At 45.7% G+C, this 25,575-nt stretch overlaps 1 protein-coding gene and 1 long non-coding RNA gene across 2 annotated transcripts in view; both read left to right on the forward strand.

The window, feature by feature from the left end:
• Positions 1-25,575, forward strand: part of LOC126544350 (uncharacterized) — a 57,179-nt gene that overhangs the window by 28,145 nt on the left and 3,459 nt on the right. Inside the window, exons 5-6 of the mRNA XM_050191638.3 lie at positions 1,183-1,286; positions 1,885-2,378. Of these exons, the coding sequence (XP_050047595.1) occupies positions 1,183-1,286; positions 1,885-2,378 (598 nt within the window). The remainder of the gene's footprint in view (positions 1-1,182; positions 1,287-1,884; positions 2,379-25,575) is intronic.
• LOC126523321 (uncharacterized) lies at positions 9,296-24,222 on the forward strand. Its single transcript, XR_008610578.2, has 2 exons — positions 9,296-10,109; positions 24,173-24,222. It is a non-coding gene; the product is annotated as an uncharacterized lncRNA (long non-coding RNA).

Genomic DNA, 25,575 nt, shown 5'->3' on the forward strand with positions numbered 1-25,575 from the left:
GTAGTACTTATTTCGTGATTTCTGTGATTTTCCGCTGGGCATGACCACATAATGTGGAACAGATCCGCTTTTTTCTTTCAATGGTTACATGTATTAGAGTATTGGTAGGGGGTAGTAGTAGTCATAGGCTACGGGGTTGGGGTATTCGTCTGAAGGTGTTCGTCTGAAGTCGCCTCCAAGCTACTTCTTGTTGCTTGTTAAGCGATTTGTGTGCTGGCGGATACGCTGCCCTGGCTAACCTGTAGTGCTGAGTTCTTTCCTGGTAACTGACCATGCGATCCCTCTCTGATCCTAGCACGAGCAGTGCCGGTGCTCCGTTGGCTTTGGAATGATTTCTGTCAGGCCACTTGCACGTGCCGTTGTTGCTATCACCTACACTAGCTGTCATTATTGATGTAGTGATGCATGCCCCGTTATTAGGCGATTTTATATATAAAAATTTGTAAACATTGTTCACAGTTGTCGATGGCAGCGCATGCGCAGTGACGTTGCTGGTGGTTTGTCTCTGAATATATACTTAGTTGCAAGTGAGCGTCTTTCCTGTCCATGTCTCCTTCTTTCGCAACGCTTCCGCGCTCCCCTTTGAAAAAATCATGTCAAACCAACTAGCCCAACAGCTTACTATTCTAACGCTGATAAGATGAACTAAGATGATAAGATAAGAAGAGTTCGCTGTTAGATTCCGACGCCCAGGGGCGCGATCGAGAAACGCGTTTTGCTGACGAAAGTGCAAGTCTGACCAGCCACACGAAAGCAAGCGAACGATTACGAAAGCGAACCGTTATAAGATCACGCCCCAGTTTATGTTTTCTTTGGTGTGAACTCGGCTCAGGTTAGTGTTGGCTGCATGATGGGGTCTACATCACTGACTGCGTTGTAGCGGGCATTTCGAATATTAAAGCTCATGGAACGTTGCGAAGTGCAAGGGCGGCCAAACTACACTCAAATGTCCCCAAATGATGTTTATTTCGCTGTGAAATCTTCAGAGCCATTAATGCTTGGAGTGTGCTACGCTTCAAACATCTTGGAGCGTAACTCGTATAATATAGCCTATAGGTCTTCAGTGACGCATTTCTTAGGAACTATTTGAACGCGTGAAATAGCATATATGTATTACATTGCAATTGGATTACGCCCTGTTGCCTCTACGAAAAAGACCCGCTAGCACTAAATATGCTTCAGGTCTGCGAACGAGCGAGGTGTATGCGATGTCTGGACCATCCTTCTGTCTTGCAAGGTTCTGTTGGTTTGGCATGGAAGAGTCTAACCGAGTTTATTTTGACAAGGTGAGCCGTTCCGACCGATGCATGCGATTTTCTCAGAGTTTTATACTGTTAAGCATACAATCAAAGTTGCTTTTTGCGTGTTTTCTCTCTCTCTCTCTCTCTCTCTTTTTTTTTTTTGCTACGAATATTTCGCTCCAATTCTTTTTTGCTCTGGTGGGACAGAAAGAAAGCCTTGACGTTGGATTATGCTACGCTCAGACTGCGTTTGTAACTGAAACAAGTTTTGGTGACGTTATCGAGTGTTTACACCGAACAAGTGCGCATTGGTGCTTGGTATACAGTACTTCAGTAAACAATGTGCCATTTATACGAGCTTACCATGAGCACCATGGGCATAACCGCTTCATTTCAATTTCTTGTGGTCTTTTACATTTATTTAGAATATGGGTATGTTGAAGCACATGCTCGGTTGCGAAAATTCTGCTAAGTTTAGTTGTCTGTGGATTCGCCTCCAGTGCATTTTAGTGACTATGTGATACATTGGGGTCACATATTCTTAAATTATACAAGCTGAAATAGTGGCGTCAGTTACGGCATCCACTGACTTTTTGCCCATGTCTCCTTTCCCTTCTCTCTTATTCTCTTTTTTTGCGTGCAGGTGAAAAACTTAATAGGAACGACACACTTATTGCGAGTATACGGATATGCAATTGTAAACGCAATCATCTACGGCCTGGTGGAGTTGGACGAGATTCTTAAAGACGAGCTTGCGAGTGGCGATGCTGTCCAATTCCTGGGCACCGCTTTGTGGAAGCCGACTTCATGTATTGTTCCTCCCGATGCAGTTCTTCCACAGACTGGCGAAGCGGAGTCTTCCAATTTTATACCATCCACTCACTCGCCGATGGCTTCCAAGCACCCAAGCTTCATCGTTCTGGGAAATACGAACGGTATAAGCACGACACCCAACGCACCTACGCCTAAGATAGCCGAGATTTGGGAAAACGTATTACAGAAGACTGCAGGTCTTCCGTCGGTAAGAATCGGAGACGCCACAGTTCAAGATGGCAATGACGTTCGTCTTATGCTGCTTGACGATGTCATCTGTTTTAAGACAATATTTGCTGGCTTCTACCAACCGTACGTGCCGAGGTAAGGATTTCGTAATTTGTACAATGTAAATGCAGGAAACTTAAAGCATAATGTATGGTGCCTGCACAGGCAGTATGAATGAATTGTGGAGCTTTACGTGCCACAACCATAACTTGATTATGAGGCACGCCGTAGTGGGGGACTCCGGATTAATTTTGACCACCAGGGGATCTTTAACTATGATTCGAAGCCTTTTTCGCCATTAGTCCTCTGCTGTTGGTCAAGAATTTTCGGGCTGCATCCACTTCGGGCTGTATGTCACGCGACGTCACAAAACCGCGAAAACTCAACGCGTCAAACCGACGTGTACGCGTTAAAGACGCATTGATATGCTGAACAGTACTGATTTTTTTTTTCTGAATAGCCAGAGACTGCCCCGTTCTAAATGGAATCGAAGATGGCTGCCCGCCGATAGCTCTGGCACTGGCTACTCGAAACCCGCCGTGGTTGCTCAGTGGCTATGGTGTTGGGCTGCTGAGCACGATGTCGCGGGATCGAATCCTGGCCACGGCGGCCGCATTTCGATAGGGGCGAAATGCGAAAACACCCGTGTACTTAGATTTAGGTGCACGTTAAAGAACCCCAGGTGGTCGAAATTTCCGGAGTCCTCCACTACGGCGTGCCTCATAATCAGAAAGTGCTTTTGGCACGTAAAACCCCATGATTCAATTCTGGCTACTCGAAGTTGCTGGGGAGGGTGGATTTATTTGCGTATAATAAAAATTTTTGCGTGGTAGTATAACGTTATCGAGCCCTTTCGGCACGTATGCCACTTCAATCTCCCAATCCTTCTTTGCCGAGGATCCGTTTTATCGGCATTTTTAACCTTCCATTGCACGCTGCCGCGATTTTCGACCATCCACCGCAAGCTAAGTAAAGGGAAGCGGAATCGCAGACGTCAGCATCACCCTCTTCATCCGGTTATCTACTTTCACTGTGCTGGCTCGGCCCAACGAAGCCCTTTCCTCTTCAGTGGGCTTCTCGCCTTTTGTGTGCCAATTAGATAAGAAAAAAACTACTTAATGTAGGCAGTGCTATTCGCTTTTAAAGAAAACAAAATAAGTGACTCCCATAAACCAGGAGTGCGTTTGATTGGGCTTTTAAAACAACGCTGCGGGTTACCGCCCCATGCTTCAGTCGGTGGTTACGTAAATCAGAGGTCAGGAGGCTGGAATAAATACATACTGGAATAGTTTTACGTTATAGGGCCCATGCTTTATAACGCACAGTAAAGAGTCTTTTTTTCCTCTTTTTTTTAAAGTCTTTTGCCCTGCTGAGCTCGAGGCCGCGGGATCGATCTCGTCTGCGGCGGCCGCATTACGGTGAAGGCGAAATGCAAAAACGCTCGTTTACTTAAATTTCGTTTAGAAGCGTGGATTTCTGGGCTAGTTGGTTCATGTTTTAAGCCAAAAAGGAACCAGCGGAAACCAAGACGCAGGACAAGAAGGAGGCGACTGTGTGTGTATGGCTCCTTCTGGTCCTGTGTCGTGGTTTTCGCTGGTTCCTTTTTTGGCTTAACACTTAAATTTAGGTGCACGGTAAAGAACCCCAGAAGGTCAAAATTAATCCGGAATCCCCAACTACAGCGTGCCTCATAATCGGGTTGTAGGTTGCGAACTTAAAAAAAACGGAATTTAATTTTCAAAATTTTTGTCCAGTACGAGACCCACTTGGCGGCCCTTTCAGGGAGAATATATTTTGCGCCGGATCTTGGAAATGCTGACTTCCACTGCATGAAGAAAAATATTATAAGCAGAAAAGTCTGCGAAGCGGCGCGTGGTGCTTGCATGTGTGTTCTTTTATTAACAACTTTATTCGCGCCCGCCGTTGTGGCTAAGTGGCTATGGCGTTCTTCTGATAAGCATTAGGTTGCGGGTTGGATTTCTGGTTTTATTGACCGCATTGTTCTAAGGGCAGAGTGATAAAGCGCCCGTGTATATTTAGATTTAGACGTTGATAAATGCGCGTTGTCAAAATTGATCTGGAACCTTCAATTATGGCGACTCTCATAACCTAACTGTTTCATAAGGACATTAAATCACATTAATCAGTGGTAACGAGAGAAGAAGGGAAACTCGCAACTCGATTTTGTTAATAGTGACCAAATAAAGTCAACAGACAATGAAACTAACGAAAGCTTAAGTTTAAGTTGGAATGTAGAAGATAATGAAGAAAAGAGAAATGAAAGTGGACGAAAAGATAATTTGTCGCCGGTAGAAGCCGAACCCTCATCCTGCGCATTACGTGAGCGTTGCACTACCAATTGCGCTACGGCGGCGGCCATCAATTCGTCCACTAACTTGGATATTTATGTTTACTAAATATAGCCCTAGGAGTGTTAGCCAGCGCCACTCAGAACCATGGTGGGCGGGTGTGGAATATCCCTTTTTTTGCCAGATGGTGTCACTTAACACGTGATCTTAGGAGAACAGGCACGTGGCTAATAAACCCTGGCATGCTAATTAATGACATCAAGGCTGCCAGATTCGAGACCATCGCTATGAAAAAAACGAGAGAAGTCTGTTGCGTTTATTTGGTCATTAATCAGTGTTGTGATGCTCTTTGTGTCTCCAATGCTTGTGGCGGCATGACGGAGTTCCCAACAACAGCGTGAATGCGCATAGGAATGTATATCAATTATGACGTCTTTTGCGTGCATTGAGGTCATGGTGTCCTAATCTCTCGAGCCGTGATACTGCGGTGTACTCGAGCAGGAAAAAACAGAATCTTCCGCTGACTTTTCTGTTTTACCGCGTGCTGCCGTGGCTTCGCAGTGTTATGCGAAACTTGTTTGCCTCTTCTTCAGCATCAGGTTTTTGACACGCACTTCGAGGAGTGGTATATTATAGCCGCAAATTCCGCATTAAAAAAAAAAAAAAACGCTCGGTGAAGTTCCTGGAAATTGAAAGAGCTGTCAAAGTCACTCAACCTTGTGAACAACAGTTTATAAGCTATTTACGATTTATTATTATGCGATAACAATCATATAGACAATAATATATAGTCGATAATCGATAACAATCATATATAGACTTCCGCCGTCGGCATTGGCCTCGCCGTCGCCGTGAGGTTCCGTGTAAAGTCCAAGGGCGATAAAATCGTCGCCAAGCGCCGTATGCTGTATGTGCGAGTCAAATCTTGCGAGGGTGAGCCGGCGATCGGGGCTAAACCTCGCGCACGCAACGGTGGGAAGCGGGGAAGAAGCGTGCCGCCTTCTGTCGCGCGCAACGCTTCGCGGGGAGTGTAGGGAAAGGGGACGCGGTCTACTTCGGGTGGCCCGGGCCGCTATATCTTGAAAGCCACCTGCGACGGGTACAGAGACCGCGCTGCGCTGTGTTTTTGCGACTTAGTTCGCGTTGATGCAAGCGGCAGCCCGAAGGTCAATTCGCTCGCTGCAGGTGCCGCGTTTCCTTACTGCAGCGTTTTGTCAGCGAGCTTCCGCGGTCATCAAGTGAGATGTTTGTTTGTGCACGTGACACCATGATTATTAATTTAGTTATTATGCCTATGTTTACAAGTTCATGTGGCCGATAAAACTACTATCCTTACTTTGTATAGCTGTCCACTAATTTGCTATCGCAATGGTTGCTTCGCCTTCCGGGCGAAACTGTGACCTTTTGTCAAACTAGTTAATGCTGCCCACGTCTGCCCGTCCAGACTTCGAGGTTCTCGAATGCATTTCAGTTGGAAAGAATAAGCAAGCGCATAAGCACTGCTCAAATATAACCGAATGGCTAAAATGCTCTCAGATGAAGAAATTTGCCGGAAATGACAACCATTCCACTCTGTGAATACGGAACGGCAGCGAAAGCTGACGACAGTCAGAGCTCTCAAACGAAAAGCAAAGTGCTTTCGCTGCCAATTCACCTTTACAGAGTGGAATGATTGTCATTTTCTATGTTGCGAGTCTGGCGTCGTTGCTCGTTCGGAGGTGCCCGGGCGCGCATTTACATTCGCTCGCCTGTGCAGCCGGTCGACTGCAGCGCCGCCCCCGCGGCACCAACGGGAACTATATATCTAGGTAACTTTTTGCCCTAGGGGAGCGTAGGTCCCTAGGTGTCGTGTAAAAAACGCACCTAGCTCCTGAAACGCCCTAGTCCCCATGCGCGCGCGCGGGGGGCCCATAGAAATGTACCATAGCGCAGATAGTGCGCGGTAGTATTATGGTAGTAATGTTTGTGCCAACTCGCCGGAGTAGCAGGGTAGGCAGTTCATTGTGCGTGCACGCAAGCAGCACGACCACGAACGAAGCGATACAAGGTGGAACAGCGCGTTTTACGGCAATTGAAGTTGTGTTTGTGTGATGCGCTTGGTGTGTGCAAAGAGCAATTTAGATGCGCGTGTGACGAATGTGTATGCACAAATAGCACGACCACGAACGAAGGTGGAACATCGCGTTTTGGCGTGCCCAAGCAGCACGACCACGAACGAAGCGATGCAAGGTGGAACAGCGCGTTTTGCGCAATCTAGTTGTGTGTGTGTGCGTGGCGCGTTTGTGGTGTGCAAAGAGCACGACGACGATCGTCTTCTAACTGCGCCAGAGCAAACCGATTGTTGGATTCTGCATAGGTATTGAACGGGCGTTCAACCTAGAGAAACACGGGATTGCGACGCGACTATAGCCGCGATGTATAGCACTGTACGTACGTAAGTTTACAGCACCGACTTTTAATTCGGAGTGAATAAGGGACACGCCACGAGTGATTTGTATGTGGAGGTTAACTCATACGTGCATTAATTAGCGGCGGTATAGAAAAAAAAAAAGGGGGGGGGGGCGGAGGGCGGCGGGGATTGCTGAGACAGGTGCTCGAAAGCGTTTCCACGCATGTTTTGTCGGTGTACTCGATGAACTAAATGCCGCTTTGAAGAAATTGTGACGAAATGTTGGCATGTGCGTAGTGGCACAGTTAATGTGTCGCAGAGTAAATCCGAAAAGAACCGAAGCGTACCATGTGTAAGAAATGTGGGAAAACTACAGCTGCAAGCTTATGTTATGCAGCATTGACCGATGTCGAGATATTGTTCTCATGAATGTAGCATCCATCGCCTTTGTACGCATGTGCTGGTTTCGGCGCACTATCATCGAGGCATTGATCAAGGCTATTAAAATTGTACCCGCAACGAGCGCGTCGCCCTGGTTTCGATTTCGGTTCTCGCTGCTATTCGTGATAATAAACAGTTTGTAAATTGTTCTTTTTGTTGGCGATTCTCTGGACAAGGGACGAAAACAAAAACTGGCAATGAAAGTAAGCATCACGTAGAATATTTTAAACGAAAAACTGTTTCAACATTCTTTAATGCAACTCTAATTCTAAGGCTGTAAGCGCCACCTATTTCCGGTAGTCAAAATGTGCCATGGCGGCTTCCTGTCAATTGGATGTGTGCGTAGCATGGGAGCTTCAATGGTACATCTCAGCTTTTTTTGGTTATCCCCAGCTGTTCCTTATATTTCCGCGTAATAACTCTTTCTTGTACCCAATACAATACCGAATAGGGATCGTATAGAAGCTCAGAGGCTGCACCTGTCATTCACATAGACAGGTAAGGTAGCTGTTCGCGACCACTTTCAACTCATCTGGGACGTACATAATTTTTTTGTGTAATTTATGCATGCTTAGGCATCATTTTTCACGCCGCCTGAAGTTCTCGCTGAAAGTACGCTTTAAATGCACTGCACGCTTTAAATTGACACCCATCTGTAACGTGTTTCAGCCGTTATTTATAGCCCATATTTTGCGGACTACGATTTTAAACTCATGCGCACTACCGCCCGTTTGTTCTGTTGCGCTCGCGATATCAATGTTTTTAGATCCAGAAGGCTGCTTCCGCATGAAAAAAGAGACTCGCCGTGTTAGATTGTACACATGGAAAGCGAACGCTGCGACACGTTCTTTAAATTGGCCGACTGTTGCAAGCGGTGGCATCATTGCCGTCGTCGAAGTGTATATACAGGCACACTATAATAGAGACATACGTATTTACAGTGCCAAATGAACAATTTGGTGTTTCGTCCCTTGGCGCTCTCCTGCTCGGCCTGACAGGCAGGTGTCACGCAGTGCGTAGCACTGAAAGCGCTTGAGCATACCGCGAAATCTACGCGAGCGTTTTTATAGACAAATGCTCGAAGATTTCTATCACCAGCTGCCACTTGAAAGTGCGTTTAGCTAGCAAGCCAGCAGTAGTGTCTGCGCTTTCAAGCATACACTTGATAATACGAAGATAATGAGACAAAGTGTAAACACATGAATGACAGATTCAATATTTCTTGACACTCGTAAATCTTCAAACCTGCCAGTTGTTCGTTAGTGCGTGAAAAAGTGGAATTTTGTGATGTTTGAAAGCAGACATTGGGTCATCCAAACGTGGCATTGCCTAGGCCGTCGCATTGTATGAATGAATTATCAAATGCATGGGCATTGGAGCAATGAGGTGATGTAGCTGAAAAATGCACCTTTGGTCTCTTTTCACTTTGCCTCATGGTATTCTGTCTCAAGTTTAGCTATTGTCAAAGCAGCAATTTCGACTGACACAGCAACGCTCATCTGAATGGCATCTGTCAATGTCGTAAGTTGTCATTGCTCCTTTCAGCACATATGTTACATGGTCTTTTACATCTTCAGTACGACCTAAATGTGTTTCACAGCTGTGATTGCCTCAGTGCATATAGAAGCAACGAAGTGATCCCAAATACTTTTGCAGAATAACTGAAATGTGGGCAAGTTCATTCGGATTCATGATTATGGCAGATTTGAACCCAACACTGTGTAACACTACTACACAGACTGGCGTTTCGGGTAGTGGAGACAAGATTCCTATTAAAACCTCGTTGAGATTTGACAAACTGTTAGCTAGGTGGGATAAAGTAATTGTGATTCAGAATGGTAGCCTCAACATTGAGCACAAGGCAAGAGGTGAGTTTTTTATTGTGATCATTTTCTACAAGCATGCACATTAGCGTTACAGTAGTACGAGCATCTTTGTAGCACATCCTTCCCTGTATAGAAAGGGTCATGTTGCTTAATGTTTAGCTGATGTTATGCATTGTCCACTTCTATGGTGTTGATGTCCAGGATCTCTACAAAACGGAACCTCTTTGCTACAGTCGTGTGGCTGCTTGTGTTCTTCTCCCCTAGCCAGAGGCATGAAGGGGGGTTCACGGTCACTGACCAAGTCTCATGTATAACCCGACGTTTCGGAACTACACACGGGTTCCTCGTTCACTGAGTTGGACAGGAAATCGTCGTCACCTATGTAGCCAGCATGTGACGTAATGAACATGCGTAAATGGCAGGCATAGTCCCTGGTGTCTGGTTCATCGTAGCTGACGTCAATTGAACGATTAGCGATTCTAGCAGCCGCCGGGATGACATGTTCTTTTCTTTGGCAACAACAGTGGCATTGTCTCAGTCAATCTTGTGACTATGTTCCTGCGCATGCTCGGCAAATAATAGTCGTGTGACTATTATTTCTTAGATCATGTTTTTTTTTTTTTTTTTCGTTTCCATGCCTGACCAGCCGAACTTTCATCGAATCCTAGATTATGCAGCCAGAGGCAGTGGCACTCGTTGTGTCCTGTTTGAGATGACTGGTCTTTTTGTCCGTGTCTATCCACTATCACCTGGGCTTATCTCCTGGCTGCTGAAGTGTGCCTGCATTTTCCAGGTCAACTACTCGGACATTAATGTCTGGATACAAATTGGGTAGATCTTGTATGCCATGCCCAACATCAGAGTAAGTTTTCTGTTTCTGCCAGCACTTTTGCTCATGCACTTACATTTCCCTCCGGTCCGGGAGTTGTGGAAAGAAGCTGTCTGCAGTAGCTGGAAGTGTAGTCCTAAGCCTTTGGCTCGTAAGCATTTGCACTAGCGAGGAGCTATTTTTCAGAAGGCTCAGTCTATAATCGTGTGTCTTGTAGGCATCTTCTGATGCCTCAAGGGAGTTCTTGGATAAGTTTACGGTGGCTTCTGTGAGACCATTGCGCTGTTGGTAGCGTGGACTGCACGCCATTTGTTGGAATTCTTATGAATTGTGCAAACAGCGAGCTGCGCCCTTTTGCAAGCTACAGTTTGTTGCGGTTCACGACCACTACACTATTGCACGCCTTGTGAAAACAAAGAGGCATTAAGTCGCAACCACAGGTCCTGTCAAACTAGCCAGTACTAGCTCAGGATACCCTTACTAGTATTTTGTGACGATGAGCCACCACACCCCTCCAATAGAAAATATATCCATAGTGAACTTCTGTAACAGCTTTTCTCAGAATCCTAATTGCAGGAGTGTCACCCTTCTCTTAGCCCTGTGGTGCTAGCATGTACGACATGACTTGAAGACATTTGCTGTTTGTATGTATTTATGATGCAGTACTTTGACGTCTTGCTAGGCATTTATTGATTCCAAAGTGGCCTTCAAGTGAGAAGTGCTGGGTGGGTAAGCTCCTGTAGCTTCTTGGGCGCGATGGTTTTATTGCCAAAATATCAACATGTCTTGGACTACATTGTCCTTGTAAAGCCAGAATTCTTTCAGAGTTTGCAACACCTTGTCCAGCTCTTTCGAGTGAAAATGCAAAGTTGGCAGCAGCATTAATCTAGCACTTGTTCTTTCTTCAGTTCTTGTAAAGAAGGTGGGGAGAGGCAGCATGCATAGCCTTCAATCTTGGTAGGCCCTTGTGGTGCCTGTTATTCTCCTTCACATGAGAACTTCACAGTGTATCAGCTGCGGGAAAGTCTTTGCCTAAGATGTACATTATGCCTCATAATGTATCAATCATGTGCACACTTTATAAATTGGGAAACAGATTGTTGCCCCATTTATAGAATTTATCTCGAGCTTGCAAGAAAGAAAGCACTTCTTTCTATATCTGGGCATAGCCAGGCATTCTGTCTCTGCTAAATATCTTGAGGCGTATCTAGTAACCATGGTAGAGTGTATAAGCACGACTGGACGAGGACGAAGAAAGAAACAGATACACAGACACAGCGCTTCACTTTCAACTATAGATTTTATTTTCGCACGCGTCGATAAATATATACCGTGCAAGCGGAAACAAACGTGACAGCAAAAAAAAGAACATTGAGTGGTACATTTCGTTGAACCGGACACGTGTGCAAGACAATGGAAAAAAAGAAAAAACATGTACTACAATCGTCACAAAGACAGACCAAGGAATCGTATCTCCTTTTCCGATAGTGACACCGAAGGCTTGCTTACGCACTTTTGCTCTAATTTTGCTATCTCTTAGGCCTCTACAATCTCCCTCGTCATCCTGCTATGAGCCTTATACAGAACGGAAGTGCTTTCAAACATGGGCTTGCAGGAACAATCTCGGCAGTGAATACCCAAATGGCCCGAGATTACCTTAGTGACGTTGTATTGATGCTCCTTTAATCTCTCGTTGATGCATCTGCCGGTTTGACCAATGTACGTACTTCCGCATGAAAGTGGGATGGCATAGACAACGTTATGAGTACAGGTTACAAATTGTTTGCGATGTTGGGTAGAACATGAGTGCCTTTTGTTATTTTCTGTGTTAACCTGTTTGCACAGCTTCTGTAGACGCTCAGGGGCAGAGAAAACCACGTCCACTCCCGATTTCGCCGCTATTCTTCTGAGATTATGTGAAATGTACCACTCAACGAAATGTACCACTCAATGTTCTATTTTTGCTGTTACGTTTGTTTCCGCTCGCACGGTATACATTTATCGATGCGTGCGAAAATAAAATCTATAGTTGAAAGTGAAGTGCTGTGTCTGTGTATCTGTTTCTTTCTTCGTCCTCGTCCAGTCGCGCTTATACACTCTACCATGGATTCTAACCAACTAGCCCGCCAACGTGTTTGACACGTCACTTGCGGAAGGCCGAGTCCCTGATGACTGGCTTACGGCAAAGGTTATACCTGTGCACAAATCTGGAGATAAACAGATCATTGAAAATTATCGTCCGATATCGTTGACCTGCGTTTGCTGCAAGCTCCTAGAACATGTTGTAGCGAAGTCAATTTACACGTACATCGTAAATGCGAACTCATTTTTTCCCAAACAACACGGATTCCGACAGCGCCTTTCCACAACAACACAGCTTCTTGAAACAATCCATGACTTTGCCAGCACATTAAACAATAAGAAACAGATAGATGCCATCTGTCTTGATCTGTCGAAAGCATTCGACAGAGTGGCACATGCAGAATTGATTGTGAAATTGACTTATATGGGAATAAACGCGAAAATAGTAAAATGGATAAGCGCGTACCTCCGGGGCAGAACCCAATACGTAGAAGTGGAACACATTAAATCAAAGCCGTTGAACGTAACGTCTGGTGTCCCACAAGGGTCTGTGTTAGGTCCTGTACTATTTTTAGTTTATATTAATGACATTTCCTCTGCAATTGACGAAGGTATCACGGTGCGACTTTTTGCCAATGATTGCTTACTATACAAAGAAATTAATAGCACAGAAGATCAGACATTACTCAGTGACGCTCTTAGGGCTATAGAAGAATGGTGTGACAAATGGAAAATGAAAATAAATGAGAGTAAAACTGTTGTATTGCGCATGACGAATAAAATACATCATATTTTTGATTTTAATTACACAGTGAATTCTTCGGCGCTTTCCTCAGTTGACGTGCTCAAATACTCAGGCATACATATATCCGCAAACTTAAGCTGGTCGAACCATGTTACAAAAATATGCCAAACTGCGGAAAAGAAGCTTTGGTTCTTGCGACGAAAATTGCAGTTAGCCTCACAGTCAGTAAAACTAACAGCTTATTTAACGTACGTTCGACCCACGTTAGAATAGGCCAGCATAATCTGGGACCCTTATCAGTCGGGGTTAATTGAGAGACTGGAAAGAGTTCGACGAGCAGCAAGGTTTATTCTATCGCGTTATGCTCGCACAGATTCAGTCTCCGAAATGCTCGGTTTGCTGAACTTGCCTACGCTCGCGGAACGCAGGCGCATAGCTAGGTTAAAATTCTTTTTTCTTCTCACTAAAAACGCATTCAACATCAACAGCGAACAATATTTGATAGCACGACAAGGTAGAACACTACGGAAAAGCAAATATAATACTTTTCAAATACCTCAGATGCACATTAACACTTACGCATTTTCCTTCTTTCCAAGAACCATTAAAGAATGAAATGAATTACCGGTGTCCACGCGAGAAAGCATCAATGCGAAAGAATTTGAGAAAAACTTAAAGCAACATTCAAAGATTCACGCACATATACGTGCTTTTTCTCTTTTTTTTTGGAGGGAGGGGGTGTATGACCTTGTTTATTAACACTGCATTTATAATCATATCAATAGGAGTATCTGTAGAATATTTCGCTTATCTATATTCTTTGTTCACTTATGTTCACCTATTAAAACACTATTCATGTACTGCCTTCATGTACTGTACTAATTGCCGAAATACTGCTATTTACTTGTTTTATTTTTGTGCTATATGTATTATTTCAATACCATGTATTGTACTAATTGTTGAAGTGCTGCTTTGACCCACCCGGTAACGGCCGACAGGCCAACAGTATGAGTAAATAAAAAAAACAAAACACGTATCTAGTAACATGTTGCCCATCGTCTTGCTTTTGGCTGAGCACTGCAACTAGACCACAGCACAAAGCATCAGCTGTGATTAGCAGCTGGTCTCTCATTTTGAGGAGCACCAGCCAAGCACTGGATCTGAAGAAAGTATTTCTTTCCATTTTGAGAATTCTGGAACCTGTGTGGGTTCCAGACAAACCATGCTTTGAAAACAGCATGCTGGACAATGGCTGTAGTGTTTGTCATGTTAGGAGCAAATGAACCTAGATAGGTGGTCATGCCCATTAGCAGCAGTAGTTCTGGAGGATGGTCTTGGCATGTCTGTGACGGCTTTGAGCTTGTTTTCGTTCATGTGCCCCAAGTAAGATATTATTGCGATGCCAAACTTACATTTCTCTTTGTGGATGGCAGCTCTTGCACAGTGGGTGCCCTCAAATGTACTGCAGAGTTCGTTGTGTTGCTGTTTAGTTGAGCACCAACTGATAACCTCGACCATATGGCAAGCAACACATATAAGTTCTGGATGAATATCATTCATATACCATTGTGTTTGATCTGGGGCACACCAGATACCAAATCGCATGAGCAGTTATAGCGAAACCAACGGAACGGTGCTGTATAGGTGGTCAAGAACTTCCTGTAATTTCTCAGGGATTTGCCAAAACCCTGAATTTGGGCATCAATTTTTCATACACCAAGCTGTGACTCGTAGTATCTGAAGGGTATGCTCTACTGCAGGAATTGGATATGATGCTCATAAGGCTTGCTTGTTCAGTTTTTGTGTAATCCATAAAAGTGTGGAGTGCTCCTGATGGCTTCGTCACCACTACCATAAACGTGCACCAAGGAGTTGGCTCTGTCATAGCTGTCGTAAAACCAGTCTTAAACCTGGAGAAGTTTGGCTTTCGTCTTCTATAAAGGTAGCCATACAAAACAGTGAAATATTAGTGCACAGGACACAGGCTCCAGTTTCAGCATTGTCATGCAAGCTGCGCAAAGTATTTGAGGATGCGGCTTTGAATCTGCACAACCATTAACATTCTCAATCTGTCTAAGCACTCGACTTCAGCTTCACCATCACCTCTGTGACCTATTTAGCAAATTTATTTGGAAATAGCAGCATTCTGCCTGATGCACGAGATGGAACTTTATGTTGTGCTAGTCGCCTTACACACTGACCACTGTAACTTGGAGGTCACCACCTTCTCGAAATATCACGAACCACATTGTTTTCAGGGTGAGACGAGAAATCGTGTCTAATTATCATGTGACAAAAAGAAATAACTGATGCCTGTGGCAAGGTGCCATTCAAGTGGTTGAGTTCCTCCAGGAGGTAGGGGGTGATACGAGTGAGAACCCTCAAAAGCCAATTATGGCCTTAGCCAAGCAGCCCCAGGTGACATAGTAAAGCTTTTTGGGCACAATGTCATTAGGCACCACCCTATATAATTTATTTGCTTCCACAACATCTTCATGGCTCACGAGTGTCCGGTGGTAAATTTCTGAAGCCACATCAACCTCGATGTAGCATCCCTAATTCCAAATACTTCAATCTGCATGCCACTATGTATGATGGGGGTTACTGGGAAGGAGAATAACGAACAGCTACACATAGATAAAAACTCCCTAAAGGCTGTTATTGTGGAAGCACTGCCCAACATCAACACACGCTATATGATACAATGTTGCTGCTATCAAAGATGAATTCAGTCAGTAATTGAGGATGAAGATGGTTTTACTCAATAGCCTTATAAAAAATGGTAAAAGAAAGCTAATAAATTTGGAACTCATGTTTCGAATCTTGTCTGAAAAAAAAAATCATTAGTATGTCTTCAAATATCTCACGCAGCCGGTAATACTGTTCTACTTCTTCATGACCTTCAGGTATGCTAGAGAACTCTTTCTCATCATTGGGCTAAAAAATGTAGTTGAGCAAAAGGAGTAGACCTAGGTGGCTGACAGGATGGCTCTTCTTTAAGTGCTTTGCGTAGAAGAAAAAAGCATGCAAACATGGGCACTAACATGGGCATGCACTGTAATGGGCACTAACTGTTAGGGATGAAACATGAAAAACCTTAAGGAAAACATTTAGGTTTGGTGGATATGTAGAAAATACACAGAGACTAAAGACAGTGAAGGACAACGAAAAATGCTGGTGTAAGCTTCTTCACCAATGCGTTTGTTGCCTGTAGACAACACCAGGCAGAACTCGGAAAGCGACCTTCACCCCAAGTCGACGTCAATTCTGCGTGCAATTTGTGCATATTGACACAAAGGTGTGGGGCTCCTGCATTGTAGAACAGCGCGCGCAAAGGTCGGCGCCACGAAAGATGATGAAGTGCGTAAGTTGCACGCTCTTGTTCTGCCCCGCTATTAAAGAGAAGCATACATTTTGCAAGACTCCGTCTCCAATCTACGTTAAATTTTTCTGGTGAAGGTGTGGGGTACGTTCTACCACTCCCAGATCGAACACCGTCTACAAGCCCAGTACAAAGTCCGGTCGAGCTGACTCTTGTGCAGGTACGGAAAGCTGCCGACTTCAAGGACTGCCGCCTGAGCACGAGCCTCTACGCAGTCAAGTCGGATGGATGAATACGTTGGTTCCACCTTCTTTCTCGACCGCCCCGACCGAGGTCGTCCTGAACCAGCCGCGAATCCCCACGTCCTTCCATGGGGACACCTTTGAGGATGTAGAGGACTGGCTCGATCACTTTGAGCGTGTCGCAGAATTCAACGGCTGGACTACAGAGCGCAAGCTACGCAACGCCTACTTTGCCCTCAAGGACTATGCACGGACCTAGTTTGAGAACCGTGAGGCAGGGCCCTATCGACATGGGACGAATTCCGACGGCAGCTAATCGGCACATACGCCAGCCTCGATCGCAAGGAGCGAGCTGAATCTGCAATTCAGGCGAGAGTACAGAGGCCGAACGAAAGCATCGCAATGTTTCTCAAAGATATGTGCCGACTTTTCCGACGCACGGATCCGTCCATGCCGGAAGAAAAGAAGCAAAGGAATTTGATGCGCAGTGTCGAGCAAGAGTTATTCGGTGCCCTAATACGCAACCCACCAAATATTGTTGCAGAGTTTCTCGCGGAAGCCGTATCGATGGAAAAGGCACTGCAGCGGCGAACAAGGCAGAACCGCGACGTGTCGACCCTATCGCGTGACTCTCGCTATATCCCTGGACAATATCAATGCCTTGTGGGAGCTCATTAGGCTTATCGTTCGGGAAGAGCTTCAAAAGCTTCAGGTTTCTCCAGCATCAGTACAGCGACCTGCTCTGGCTGAGGTCGTCCGGGAGGAAATCAGGCAGGCAGTCCAAGTCCCAGAGCGAAGTGAGACACCACAGCACAAGGTACGGAAGCCACAACCTCGCATGTCGTATACGGAAGCTGCACAAAGTTCGTTGTCCCTGATTTTTCGCGAGGTGAGCGACGTCCTGAACCTTCTTGGTGTGCGCGCTGTTGAACAAGCCACTCGCCTCGTTGCACGCCATTCATGGCTGAAACACACCCACCTTGCAAGAGCGACGTGTGGCGCTCCGCAGACCGGAGGCCCTTGTGTTTTCATTGCGGTGAAGCCGATCACCTCTACAGAGCGTGTCCCTACCAACGAGCTGGGCTCCGTCAATTTTCACTGAATGCGCCCTGTAGATTGAAGCATACCTCGCGGATGCCTGGACCTCGTTTGCCCCATGATTCCGTGAACCCCGGTCACCGTCATCCGCCCGAAACAGGTCTTCCAGCCCCTATTCAAGCTGAGAGCAACAAGACGTCACTCACTCAGCCCAGCCTCCCGGGAAAACTGAGTCCAGCGACCTGCGGAGGTGAGGTCGCTGATGTTGCGAACGCTGAAGATCCTCCACTGCAACGACCGCTATACGACGTAATTTAGACGCAGAGAAGGCAGTGTAGTTCCGTGTCAGTATCCTGCGACGTACCAGTTACCACAGATGACCGCGAGGTCATGGCGTTAATCGACACGGGTGCGGACACGTCTGTTATGAGCCAGAATCTCGCGCGTATACTGAACGAAGTTTCAACGCAATGGACCGAAACTCAGATTCGTACTGTAGGAGGGCATCTCATAACTCCAATGGTCCGGTGCACGGCACGAGTCAACATTCGGGGCTTCACATACATCAGCGACTTCGTCAATCTTCCTGAATGTTCAAAGGACCTTATACTTGGCATGGATTTCCTTCAGGCAGACTGTGCCATTATCGACCTGCAAGAGTCTAAGAGTCAGCTTCACTACTGCGCAAGCCATAGTGAACAGTAATGACAACGACCGTGACATCACGCTTCGCGTAACTGACGATCACATCATGTTGCCACCCAAGAGCAGCGTGCTTACCCTTGTCCAATGCGACATGGAGGATGCCGCCGAAGGAATTGCTGAGGCAAACATGCCCCTGCTTCTTGAGCACCACATTTGTATAGCCAGAGGGTTTCTTCAGGTGCAAAACAAATGTTCAGTTGTTTTGCTAACAAACTTTAGCAACGAGTATCGGCATGTACCGCGAGGAACGACATGGCTGAACTGAGCTCATTTCTTCACGAAATCACTAATGTTACTGACATTGCCACATTGGAAACCGCATCGTCTCAGCAATCTGGGTTCCCCAGCCTAAAAGAACGGATTCACGTTAACGCCGCTCTGCCAGACCATCAGAAAGACCGTCTACTGAGTCTCGCGAATGAATTTGTGGACTGTTTTTCAACGTCATCCAAAGTGCGGCGCAAGTCCATCACAAAGCACCGCATTATTACCGACGAGTCTGCACGTCCTGTCCGTCAGCATCCTTACAGAGGGTCTCCAGTGGAAAGGGAAGCGATCAAGCATCAGGTGAAAGAGATGCTCCAAGACGACGTGATCCAGCCATCCACCAGCCCGTGGGCCTCCCCTGTAGTGTTAGAAAGAAAGACAACACACTATGCTTCTGTGGAGATTACAGAAAGTTGAACCGTGTCACCAAGCGTGATGTTTATTCATTGCCACGCATTGACGATGCATTGGATAGTCTACAACATGCCAAGTTTTTTTCTTCGTTGGATCTTAAATCAGGATATTGGCAAATCGAAGTTGATGAACAGGGTCGTGAAAAAACAGCAGTTGTGGCACCTGATGGGCTTTATGAGTTCAAAGTTCTCCCTGTCGGTCTCTGTTCCGCACCTGCCACCTTTCAGCGGACGATGGATACCGTGCTTGCTGAACTGAAATGGCTAACCTGCCTCGTATACTTGGACGATGTCATTGTGTTCTCGAGCACGTTTGACGAACATTTCGCATTACTCGAGGGTGTCCTCACTGCGATCCATACTGCCGGCCTCACCATCAAGCCTGAAAAATGCTACTTCGGGTTCCAAGAGCTCAAATTTTTTGGCCATGTCGTTGGTCCTCAAGGCGTCCGACCAGACCCCGACAAGTTAGCTGCCGTCGCTGAGTTTTCACCACCCACAGACAAGAAGGCTGTCCAACGCTTCCTTAGTTTGTGCGCATATTATGGGCGCTTCGTCAAGGGCTTCTCAAGAATTGCTGAGCCTCTGACAGGGCTTACGTGCGATGATGCGCCTTTCATTTGGGCGGACGAGCAGCAGCAGTCGTTCAATGAATTGCGCAAGCGTTTGCAAGAGGCCCCGATACTTGCTCATTTCAACGAAGACGCTGACACTGAAATCCATACTGATGCCAGCAATGCGAGTCTCGGCGCTTGTGCAGTGGCAAGCTGGTGCGGAACGCCCCGTTGCTTATGCAAGCCGCAGTCTCACCAAGGCTGAGAAAAACTACTCAACCACATGAAAAAGAATGCTTAGCGGTTGTGTGGGCAATTGGTAAATTCCGACCCTACTTGTACGGTAGACCCTTTAACGCTGTCAGCGATCAACCACGCCCTGTGCTGGCTTGCCAACCTCAAGGATCCTTCAGGCAAACTAGCCCATTGGAGCCTTCGCTTACAAGAGTATGATATTACAGTTGTCTACCGATATGGCAGGAAGCACAGTGACGCTGACTGTTTGTCCTGTGCACCACTTTCTACGACCTCATTGGACCCTGACCATGACTTGCCATTTGTCGCCGCATTAGTTATCGACGCCATAAAGATGGCTGAGCACCAGCGCACTGACGCTGAGCTGCTGCCGCGGATCGAACACCTCCAAGGAGTTGAAGGTGTTTTACCCTGCTTGCTCATGCGCGGCTTATCATCATACTACTTGCACAACAACGTCCTTTACAGGAAAAATGGCGGAAGCAGCCCCAATACGTACTTCCTTGTTGTGCCATCGGCGCAACGCCACGACATCTTGCGAGCCTGCCATCATGAGCCATGCGCGGGACACCTGGGATTCGCCAAGACTTTAGGCAAGGATACGACAGAAGTATTACTGGCCCCGGCTTTATTCTTCTGTGCAACGGTACATGAAGACCTGCCATGATTGTCAGCGCCGCAAGAAAGCACCTGTTAAACCGACTGGCTTTCTCCATACTGTGGACCTTCCTCAAGCACCGTTCCAACAAATAGGAATGGATCTACTTGGGCCATTCCCAGTGACCTCTTCGCGCAACACATGGATAGTCGTCGCTACCGATTACTTAACCTGGTACGCCGAAACCGAAGCTATTTCGCAAGTAATTTTATATGAAGTGGCCAAGTTCTTTGCACGCCACATCGTCCTACGACATGGTGCACCGTCTGTTTTCATCACTGACCGCAGTACAGCATTTACAGTGGAACTTATGCAGGATGTTCTCCAGCTGATGCATAGCTCTCACCGCAAGAACACTGCATATCACCCTCAAACCAATGGATTAATGGAACGTCTGAACAGAACACTGGCTGATATGCTCTCCACGTATGTCGACGAGAGCACAAGACGTGGGACGCGATCTTACCCTATGTGAATTTCGGGTATAACGCTGCTGTACAGGAGACTACACAGTTTACGCTGTTCCAACTTGTATATGGGCGCCACGTCAGGTCAACACTTGACGCCATGCTACCTATGGCTGATAATAGCCCGACCAGCGAACACGTAGAAGAGTTCGTACAAAGAGCCGAAGAGGCACGCCAGCTTGCTTGGCATCGTATCCGGAGCCAACAGCATACCGCCGCCCTTCGATACAACCAGGGTCGACGCGACATCAATTACAATACCGGCGGCTGCGTGTGGGTCTGATCGCCCGTCCGCCACTGTGGACTCTCAGAAAAGTTGATCCGCCGGTATTTTGGTCCCTACAAGGTTACATGCCGCCTCAGTGACGTGACCTACGAAGTGGTCCCCTGCAGTTCTGACCTCAGTTCACTCCGTCGTCGTCTTCCCGCTGAAGCTGTTCGTGTAGTGCGCATGAAACCATACTATGCGCATACCTGAATGCTGAGATGCACCTGAGGAGCTCCATTTCTTATGTAGCTGAAAGAACTTTTTGACGCAACCGAGACGGTCGCTCTTCTCATGGGAGGCAATTGACACAAAGATGTGGGGCTCCCGCACCGCAGGACGGCGCGCGCAAAGGTCGGTGCCACTAAAAACGGATGAAGTGCGTAAGCTGCACGCTCTTGTTCTGGCCCGCCATTAAAGAGAAGCGTATATTTTACAAGACTCTGTCTCCAATCTACGTTACAATGTAGTCGTTGTCGGGTGTACAATTAAGCTTTATATTGCGTGTTTTACACATTACTCATCTGATGCCTTAGCAGCGAAGGTTTTTCCTCTGCCTTTATTGTAAAAAAATGTTTGGGAAGTGCCCACGTGCATCTGCTTTTTTTTTTTTTTGTGCGTGGCACATGTGCTGTTGGCCTGGAACTGATTCACAATAGTATTACCAGCCATAGCGTTCAGGGCCCCGTGTTGCTGAAAATCCAGCAGTGGTGTTGGCGACCTTTTCCATATGAGAAAATTAATCCCGAACCATGCATCCCGATTGATACAGGCCCTCCACGGGGCATATAGGCGTTACTGAACTAATTAAAATTCTTAAAGTAGGATGTGTCAAAAATTCATAAAGTGTGACTTGCACACAACTTTGAGACATGATAGCGTTGGATTGTAATTTGAATATGCGAGAAAACATAATTCTGTTGCGCGGAAACTCAAACACAAACCCCTTTCCCAGCTGCCATTTCAGGTCTGTCTTAGGAGTGGCACGCCCCAGAAAGCTCGCCTTCGTGCATAGCGTTTGCCACCAGCATTTCCAGGGAAACATTACAGAAGCATAAGCTGCAGCTGCCGGGAAGCGTGAGAAGCAGCCAGGGCTCTTTTAATGCTATCGTGTTCCACTCTTAAAGGCGCAGCTTAAGTGTCCTCCAACCTTTTTTTTTTTTCGCTGTTTGGGGACTGCCTTCTTGAAGGTGTTGCTTCGTTTCCTTTCTACTGTAGGGCGAATGCAATATCTGCTTTGAACAACAGCAAAGCCACGTTTTGATTGCACTTGATGCACTGGCGCGGCATCTCTCCTGAACACTATCCAACAGTTCACTATGATGTTATCACTGAAATAGAATACACAGGACACCTTCGTGTACCACTTCATCTACCTCGAAGTAATATGCCATAGCTCTATGATCATATCCTTAACATCCACTACTTTCTTGGATTCATTTCAGATAGCTGGAATGTACAGACTAAAAAAGCTCGGAAGCGCTTGCACTCTTTGGAGAATTTTGTATGGGCATTTTCAGGCTGTTCTGGTGACACTAAAAAATACTGGCTCTCCTGTAATCGAGAGTAGATGTAAGCATGAAATGGCTGCCGACAAAGCAGATTGATTGTAGGTGGTACTAGCCACAATCTTAAAATGGGTGTAGCGCACATTCGCAATGGCACACCCCACCCCACTGCATCACGCAACTGTACACTGGTCCATATGGAAGCAAGTTTCCTGTCAAAGACAGAACCCCATTGCAAGTCTCGTCTCGGTCCACCATATGTGCCGTGGACCTCGCGGACTGCTGGCATTGAAAAGAGCACAAGCAACTGTGTCTCAGTGCCAAAAAATGACAATCAAGTGTACAGTGCCTTGTATCTGCCTCTGAACGTCGCTATTAGAAGTGATAAATAAAACTTCAGCGTACCAAAAGTTACAGCTTGAGTGATATTGTGAGCAAATATTTAGAACTCAGAAGCAATATTTTTTGTAACATGTTTGGGAAGTAACTAGCATATGTATTGCAGTCTTGACTGTTTGCCCGGATGAGCTGGTTTGAGTGCCAGGATAATGGCTCTGGCTTTTGGTTCATTGAAGGTGGCTGACAACAGGAGCTAAAAGCATTTCATGCTTAAAATGTCTGCAGCAGCGGCACTGTTCGGTTAGTCAAGGACCTCATTTCATGGCCCTCATTCTGACACCTTCGAACACTGTTTCTGCCTTTGTAACGCTTCCTAGAATTTATCCTTCAAATTCTTATGTGAAAGAACCATGCATCAATTTTGGCGTATTTCTCAAACTGTACGAGCAGAATTGCTGCTGATTTCATAAATACAACCTGTAAATCAATACAGCAGAATTGTTAGTCGAAATATGTAATCCAAATCAAGGAGCCATTCTCAAGACGATGTTCCCGCTGGCACTGATGCGTGGCATTCCTGGCTTTGGTGAAATCTTTATTCTACATTATAAAGCATGAAACATTCACAGGTGCTCTTCTTTCCTTCTTTTTTGAGCTTTGCTGTTTCAAGGAGCTTTGCCCTTTGAGTGGCAGCAGCCTGGTTGACATAACTTCTGACTCACGTATTTAACATTTTTGCACAGATTGGTCAAGGAGTAGCCAGATTTTGAGAAGTACATCTTTAGCAGAGTCTATAGGTGCTGGCTTTTGGTGTGGAGAGACAAGCAGCTTCATAGCTTCCCTCCTGTCTCTTTTCATTGCGTCAGCAAACTGAAATGAAAACTCTCGAAACAGTATATTTGTTAATGAGGAATCTTTGCAAGGCACATGGTGAAGCACATGCCGATGAATTGCTTCAACCTTTTACATTAAACAAATTATGCCATGTGCTGTCGAGAGGCAAATAAAGCTGTTCGCTTTAAAAATTAACAATAATCTCCACAGTTTGTGAAGTGATTGAGATATTGTTACCCAGTACCTTCAACAAAGATGTTATGGGAAACAGTGCAAGGAACTAGCATACTTACACTAATTGCAGGTATTTGGCAGAGTTGTATGGGAGACAAGATAGCCAACCAATTTTCCTTTAATGCATGTGAGCTTTGTCATCTTCATGGTGTAATGTAATCTTTTCAGGTAGCGGATAAAGAATGTGTGGCAACATGAAATGGCCGTTGACGACACAGGCGAGTAGTGGATGCCACACTTCAGTTCTAATTAAAGTTACATCAGCACAGAGCATGTATGCTACGACCAAGTTGGGTCCATACTTTGGATTACCATGTACAGTGTCACTCTCTTCTGCATTCCAGAAGATGGAAGCCAGTGTTTCTTTGCTGTTGCCATTTCAATTTAGTATATTTTCATGTTTTCATGCTCTGCAAAATACAGCCAGAGGTTGCACGGTCTTGAAATGAAGACTACTTTTTGTGTTTTCAAGATAAAATTTTAGCTATAATAAATGGAATTTCCAAAAAACAAATTTTATGTTTGGCCTGCCTTCTTTTGGGTGATCAGACATGGGAGCCATTGAGGCATCATGGCTCATACGTGCTGCCTTTATGCTTGAGAGGTGTGTGCACAATGCTCCTTGCATGTTGAAAAAAAAAAAATGGAGACCATCCATAATTGGTCTTGGTTTGCTTTCTTAGCCACAAGTGTTATCTGAAAATATAGCTGCTTTTTGTTACTCTTTCTGGCGGTGCGTTTTAGATACATAAAAATTATGATGGACGTGCATGTTCAGTGTGATTGCAGGAACGAAAAACTTTACTGGAAGATCCTTTGCAAGAGATGCAAGTGCTTGCCCATTTCATGAAAAAAAAAGGCTTTGTTTTCATTGTATACAGTAATCTAAGGGTCAGGCAGACTTGATCACAAAAGCAAAGAGAGAAATTGGTTGACAGAGAAATCCAAAGCCTGCTGACCACATCGTAACTGTCTAGCGCATAGATGACACCTGCACGTTGGCCAACAGCATGGGAAAGGAGAAGGGATGGAAAGATGAAAGAGATTGCCATGAAGCACATGTGGTGAAAAGGAGAATGAAGCAAAAATTCGTAGCATTCAGAAAAAGCTAGATATTCTTGATGCGAAAACTGAAACATTGGACAAATAATTAATAGCGACCTTTATCAAGTCTTACCGCCGTATTCAGCAATACATATTGAAGCTCATGCTTGACTTGATATAAATGACGCATGGTGTGAACGCGCCCAAGATGCTCATTGCGTTACTTTTGGTGTGTTCACGACAGGCGTCATTTAAATCGAGTCAAGCATGGGCTTCAAGTTAAGATGCATTTATGAATACGGGGGTTCGTGTTACGGCATGGTGAGGCTCTCTGGAATGAAGACTTCATGAACCAGAGAATAGATGGGCCCGTGAGAACCTACTTTTACGTCTTATCGCAGACATCTGAATCACAGGAGCAGTCTGAAGCATGTGGTAGGTTTGTGAAGACTTTCCGAGAAACCTGCATGGGTTTTCTCTGTAGCAGTTTGCTACAGTCGGGTGTATGACTCATTTTACATTTCCTG

Source organism: Dermacentor andersoni, chromosome 1 (assembly GCF_023375885.2).
Source record: "Dermacentor andersoni chromosome 1, qqDerAnde1_hic_scaffold, whole genome shotgun sequence".
Lineage (NCBI taxonomy): Eukaryota > Metazoa > Arthropoda > Arachnida > Ixodida > Ixodidae > Dermacentor > Dermacentor andersoni.